The sequence below is a fragment of the Urocitellus parryii genome, chromosome 4 (genome assembly GCF_045843805.1).
Source record: "Urocitellus parryii isolate mUroPar1 chromosome 4, mUroPar1.hap1, whole genome shotgun sequence".
Classification (NCBI taxonomy): domain Eukaryota; kingdom Metazoa; phylum Chordata; class Mammalia; order Rodentia; family Sciuridae; genus Urocitellus; species Urocitellus parryii.
The window spans coordinates 19,048,478-19,055,906 of NC_135534.1; the positions used below are offsets into that span (position 1 = coordinate 19,048,478).

General features: G+C 35.2%; 1 protein-coding gene across 1 annotated transcript; it reads right to left on the reverse strand.

Annotated features, from left to right (window-relative positions):
- Nucleotides 1-2,320: 2,320 nt before the first annotated feature.
- LOC113175081 (olfactory receptor 4C46-like) lies at nucleotides 2,321-3,238 on the reverse strand. The gene has a single exon (XM_026379245.2). The coding sequence runs from the start codon at nucleotides 3,236-3,238 to the stop codon at nucleotides 2,321-2,323; it is 918 nt and encodes a 305-aa protein (XP_026235030.2).
- Nucleotides 3,239-7,429: the final 4,191 nt, after the last annotated feature.

Consider the following 7,429-nt stretch of genomic DNA (forward strand, 5'->3'; position numbering starts at 1 on the left):
AAAAAATGGGAGAAATTAAATATGGATTCAGATCTTAGTAAGAAGCCAAAATTTTAGCATGATGTTTGACAGGTTCATGACAACAAAAACCAGGAACCTGCCTAAGGAGAAGTCTTACAGACATATTCATGACTATTAATAAAGACAGAGGGATACTCCTCAAAGCAACTGAACACTCACACACAGGGCGCATATTGTCTTAGGTCAATCCCAAACCCCTTTCATCCAGGAGGACACTCCTATACTGTTAACAAAAAATGAAAAGTTTAGAAACATGGTCAAATATACTTATCTATTATATATAATCTCTCAAACCCTTTCCAGTTTAACTTCTCCTAGTGAAGTAAAACAAAACAATATTCAAGGTAATAAACATATTAACATGGGCATAATCACAGAACTTACACACCTTCTAAATGACCTAAGTAAACTGCCTATAGGAATAGGATGAGCTAATTAAGGTCATAGATGAGAAAATGGCTCAGTAAGAGAGAACCCAGGTTTCCTGATGCTGAAGCCTGTGTTCTTATTCTTAAGAATGTTTCTCCAATCATGATATACTTGCTAAATATTGTGACATCACAGAGTCCTCTGATTTCTTCAACAAAACATGCGGTAGCTGTGGAGTGGGAGAATCTACCAAAATCTATCAAAAGTGGCATACCTATAACAATGACATTCATATCTGTATTGTGGTAACAGGTTAAATTTTTTAAAAAACCCAAAAGTTATTCACAAAAAAAGAATGTGAGTTGAGTTGCTAAGCTGAAAGATGTATTCTTTGGTCAACTATGGAGATTTATTTCTAAATAATTATAAGACACCTCTGAAGTAGTTTTCAAAGGGGGTCCCAGTTCAAGGAACTGAATATAAAAACAACTTTTTAGCAGTAAAATAGTTTTGTGAATATATTTTATCATGTACTTTTGAAAAAAATTGAATTTCATTACCATTGATTTTTAATTTAACAAATTGACACTTCTAAGTTAAAAATATGTATGTTAAAATATTTTATATGTCAAAGCATAATTAAATATAGCCCAAGGGAATTCTGAACATGTAAAATACCACAGGATATATAGTGAGAGTATTTGAACTTGAGGTCAATTTATGTGTTGTATGATTTAGTTATTTAACTTTTCTCTGTACAGTAGAACAATAGGTTTCAGTTTTATAAGTTTTTTGCAACCATATGAGGACATTATAAAATTTTCACATAGGTTTACAAACAATTTATTTTTATAATTGCTGACATTATTTTCTCAATAGAACAAGAAATAAAATATAATTTTAAAATCAGATATACCAAGTGTGTGCCAAGGTTAGTTGTCTGGTGTCTTTGTTCTACACTGCATTCCATATTGCCTTAGATACCAATAAGTAGTATGGTTTTCTGAGTATCTATTGCTTATATAGTCAACACATTATGCAACTCTGCAATTATAACAAAAAAAATTTTAACTCACTACAAAATTAGAGAGGTTCTGATGTAAATACTGCCCTTTTCCTAATACACTTATAAATGTTTGAAAGGATATTGAATTTGGATCTAGAAGAATGCAGATCTGAACACAAGCTCTGTGTCTGATACTGAACACTTTATTGGACCTTCTTGAGCTGCATTTTTATTCATCTATAAAACAGGAATAATCAAAATAATACCTACCCTGCAAAAGTGCCTAGAAAGTAAATTGATAGTTATGAGAAAGTCTTTAAAGTACAATTAATAACTTTCACTTATTTATGCTATGGTTAAACACGTTCTGAAAATATTAAATGGTAAATTTCAGGAATGAATCATAAATTTTAAATAGCAAGCCCTTCTTAGTAATATGAAGAAATCTCACATCTCCCCATCCAGTCTGACCTGGGACATAAGTTATCCCTTTCCAGCACACCCACATTGTATGCACTACCCACCCGTTAGTCATTTAGTAGGTGTCTAGGTTACAAGAAGGACTGTTGTGAGAGGTACCAGTATGCTAGTGTTCAAATAGCCCTCCTTTTACTGAACAATGGTCCCAAACAAAAAAATATCATTACATTTTATTTTGTTATCTGTTGTTAAGCTGAGACTGAACTTATAATAAACTTATATAATAATTTATTACTTATAATAAAATATTATAATAAACTGAAGTTTATTATCAATATGTATGTATAGGAAAAAAATACAGTATATTTATAGGGTTTAGTAATACCCTTGGTTTCAGGCACCCACTTGGGGTCTTAGAATGTTTCCCCCATGGATGATAAGCTGGACTACTGTGATAAAATATAAAATTGCAAAGATCATGATAGGAAAAAAATATCCAGTTGATCATTTATTGTCTGAAATCGCCTTCCTGTTTAGTAACATTCTGATGGCATTTTTTACATCTGCATTCCTTGCTGTGTAGATAACGGGGTTTAACATGGGAGTTACAAGGGTATAAAATACAGTTACTGCTTTATCCATGGGAAACGTAGCTACTGGTTGCAGATACATAAAGATACAGGGCACAAAGAACAAGACAACAACTGTGATGTGGGAGCCACAGGTAGAGAGGGCCTTTTTCCTCCCCACAGAGCTGTGAGTCCTCAAGGAGCACAGGATGACCACGTAGGATACCAACAACATTACAAAACTGATCATGGAGGTTACCCCTCCATTGGCAGCAACCAAGAGACCAAGGAGGAAAGTGTCCGTGCAGGCAAGCTGTATCAGGGGGAAAATGTCACACATGAAATGATCCAGGGTGTTGGGGCCACAGAATGGGAGCCAGAGAATAACAAGTATCTGCCCCAGAGAGTGGAGAAAACCCGCCACCCAACACAGCCCCACCAGGAGGCAGCACATGTGGTGGCTCATCTGGGTCATGTAGTACAGAGGTCTACAGATGGCCACGTAGCGGTCATAGGCCATGACCACAAGAAGGACAATCTCTGAACCTCCTAGGAAATGTTCAAGAAAAAGCTGCAGCATGCAGCCATTGAATGAGATGGCTTTGTTCTCCAAAAACAAGTCAGCTAGAATTTTAGGAATTATGGAAGAGGAATAGCATGCATCTATCAAAGATAGGAAAGCCAAGAAGAAATACATGGGGGAGTGCAAGGTCTGGCTGCAGAGGACAGTAACCACAATGAGCAGGTTGCCTGTGACTGTGACGATGTAGGTGCTAAGTAGCACCAAAAATAGGGTCTTCTGCATCTGAGGATTCTGTGTCAGTCCCAGCAGGATAAATTCAGTCACATTCATTCTGTTTCTTTCTTTACACTGTTGATGATGAATTCCAAAGGTGTGAATTAACCTGTAAAAACAATATTCTTGATATCAAATGGATGAGCAATATATAGAGTTTTTAGGCAAGCCCCAAAACATTTTAAGAATATAAGCTATTTTCTTCCATGTATGCTGGAAGAGAAGAAACAAACCACCTTTTTTTCTGTTTTATAAAAAGAGCTTTTAATAAGCCTTTGCAGGTGTCTAATTCAGCTTCTTGTAACAAGGATTTTGAAAATCCCTTTACAGCAGCTTCTGACCGGTGGCCACTAGACTTTTGCTGAGGACATCTAGGCATAGGGAGCCTGCCTGATAATAAACCCAGTTCCCTCTCAGCCAGTAAGAAATATTAGAAAACTTTTACAAAATCTATTGTTCTAATTCTGCGAACTTGGTACACCAATTAATCCTCCCTTTCTACTTGGAAACTCTTAAATAAGCTACAGAGAAACAAGGCTGTTTTTAACTTGTTCACTTCTTATTGCAAAAATTTGGTTCAGTGCCTGACTCATAAAGATATTCAGTAAATAATTAAATGATGAGTTAAAAGACTCTTGTTTCTCTGTTTTTCTTTTTTCTTTTCTTTTCTTTTTTTCTTTCTTTCTTTCTTTTTTTTTTTTCCACCTGACTCCAGCCTGGAGGGCTCATGATCCTATACTTCTTTCATCCATCCTGATCTCCTCCCTTCTTCTCCACTCTGCATGGCTGTCTTCCACATCCAGTTTCAACCAGTGACCTTCCTTCTGGGCTATGTGCAGGGCTAGATGGAGGTTAAAGGCCAGAGAAGAAAGGGTAGCATACCAGGGGATCTTTTTGCCTGGCTCCCTCCTATGGCTTGGGTTACTTTACCTAAGATAGCAGCTCTTTCAGGCAGATGTTATGACAGCCAGCCCCGGTTTTGGATTCTCATTGCCACCTTCACCTCCCTCTCTCAGGTTTGGTTGTGGTAATGGTTACTTATTGTTACTATCTCCTTCCTTATCCCTTCTTGATTTCTTTTAACTCTGGGCATTTTACTTGATAAGTAATTTTGATTAAACTCTTCAGTCTTCCACTTTGAGCATCCTGTGCTTTTTCAGGACTACAATGGAATCAAATAGTTTGTGGGTTTTGCTTGCAAACAGTTAAATGAGAAAATTATTTTCCTTTCATGCACATGTGTTTTATTCAAGAGTCATTTATACTTCTTTTGTGCCAGAGCTGAAACATAAATTTACCATTTGTCAGGAAAGACTTTGAAGTGCAACATTCAGTTTTATGTTATGAAATGCAGCATAATTTATGTGCAATCCAGAGCACTCCCAGAGGGTTATAGAGTCTAGCCTACTATGGAGTTTTTGTTTTTCATTATATGAAGCTATTTTACAAATTCTTTAAGTTGTAGAGAAATGGTAATGATGCAAATAATTTTTGTTGAAATAATTTCTAAGGCTGTCTGATGGAAGTTCAAGTGATTTTCCTGAAGATTGTATATAAAGCATTTTCATTTATTTTTGAATTCATTACAAATCCCTGGTTAAACAATGTGTAATACATTGCATTTTGCTTTACACTAATTATAATAATTTACTAGTTTCATCAGTAATGAGCAAAATATGATCTTTGTCATTTTTTATATTTTATGAGATTTTGCTGCTTCTTAAATATTATTTTCTCTTTAGTTATTAAAATTACTTATGAAAGCTGGAAGAATTTTTTTAAATTCATATATTCTTATCATGTGTATTTCACTACAGATTTTTCTGCTTTACCATATTTTGGATTCATTTTCATTTGAAGTCAAATGGACACAAAATATGCTATTAAAGAACATTTTTATGAATCTCCCAATTCCATTCCCACCACAGAGAGGTATGTGTATGTAGAGGGGAAAGGCTGCCTATAGCAATATAATTTTTTAAATTTTTTATTTTTTTATTATTTCTTACATACATCACAATAGAGGAGTGCATTACATTCATATTTTTTGCATTGAAATTCTTAATACATTTTTATACCACAATTTATCAAATCTCTGTCTGTATATAAGGTATGCTGACACTAAATTCACATCTTCATACATGAATTTTTTATAATGATGACCCTCTCCTTCTACTATCCTTGCTATTCCCAGCAATATAGTTTTAAGTTCTGTTTAATGATTCCTTTTTAAGGTCATTTCCAAATACTTTTAATTATCAGCTATATATCTCATAGAAATATAGCATTGAAAAACATAAATGCACTCTAGCTTTATGTCCTGGTAGATAGAGACAAGAGGATGGCAAATGAAAAACAGAAATGATGTATTATGCCAGATTGTAACCTCTGCTATCAGAAAAAGAAAGCAGGGTAATTGAAGCATGGAGTCTGAGAAGAGGAAGCTTCCTTGAAAGGGAATACATAACCAGACTGGAAGGGAGTAAGGAATGAGCCAAGAAGGAATCCAAAAGACAGCTCCAGATGGCACCAAGGGAAAATCCCCAAGGAAGGATTAGGCTTAGTAATTTTGAGTAGGGGCCATGTGGCTGGGGCTGAGGGCAGATCTTGCAGGGCTTTGTAGGTTATTGGAAGGAGCATGACTTCCAGTGATAAGCACAGCAGTGGGTAGTTTGCACAGTGTGATCTGACTTAGATGTCCAAAGGACCCTTCTGTCCATTGAATGAAGAATGCTGGGCAACTAGCGAGGATGTCACTGTGATGATCCTGCTGAAAGATGACTGGGATTTGAACCAGGATGGTAGAGGTGGAAAGGGTTGTAATATGTAGGTATATCTAGTAGAGTTTGCTTGACATAGGGTATAAAAAGGGAAAAAACAAATCTACTCCAGTTACTGACCATATCACCCAAATAAAACATGGCCATTTATTGAGAATTTTCATGTGCAGAAGGCACAACTCTCAGAGCCAACATGGCATGAGGGCTTATCAAGTGCCTGAGACTTTTGATCCTTACATCAACATTGAGTCGGACATCATGTTATCCTGATTTAAGATGTGAAATGAGTCTTAGAGATAGGAATAAAGTTGTTCACTATTACTTAATAGGCTGCTGTCCAAACCTGACATTGAAATAAATAGCCAAAGCAACTCTCTGAAATGTGTTTAACCCCTCAACCCTTAACTTTTTTCTGTAAAGTGAAGCTAATGGAAGTAACTGTAATGACACAGAGACTAGCTCTCTAACTGGCACAAAGTAGATATGCAGTAGGCAGCTGCCAACATCAGCTATTTTAATTTGTATTGAAATTTTTAGAAGCATAAGATATCACAACTTACGGTGAAAATGGATGGTCTGTGGTCATGGTTTTAAAAATTACAGCATTATTTCTATGAGGTACATTGATATATGCTGCCCCAAAGCAATGGATTGTCTCAAACAATAACACACTTGTCTCATTTTTCTACATGGCTTTCAACCACCCAACATGAATCATTTTTTTCCTTCTTAATTAAAATGACTGTCTTTAAGCTATTAAACACACACACACACACACACACACACACACACACATATCCCCCCCCCACACACACAATCAGACTTATTAGTTAATTCTGACATTAGGCAGAGAGAAGCAGTATTTGCAAGACATGATTACACTTCTAACATGAGTGCTAAATATAATTTTATAGCATAAACATATTTACTTACAAAGGTTTATGTTCACTGATACTCTTCCCTTTAAATCCATTTTTTTTGGCTTTATTGCTCAGCAACCTCCCTCCACAAAAAAAAAAAAAAAAAAAAAAAAAAAAAAACCAACTATCTTTATTTGTTCACTATTCTCCTATCAATTTGAAATGTTTCTAGGGTTATTTTTTTGTTTTTGTTTTTGTTTTTTTTTTTAATGCAATAAAGTAAATGAGTAACTAGAGTACAATGTTCTTGCTGCCAAATCTTGAAATATCCACCTGTTTTCCACCTCTTCAAAAGCCATTGACTTATTTCTTAGGTGAAGAGATTAATAATTTGGAAACAATGAGACTATAGTCATCTTCTATGTTTTATCCAGTAAAACTATCTCAACTCTGGGGGAAAAAGAAGTCCATGGATTTTTCTGTTTTCAACTGTGATGCTAGAAGTGATATCTTCCATTAACTGATGAGGTTTTCACTAAGTCCCTGTCATACATAAACACATATAGAACAAGCAACAATCTCTTATTAAGAAACAAACTATATGTGAT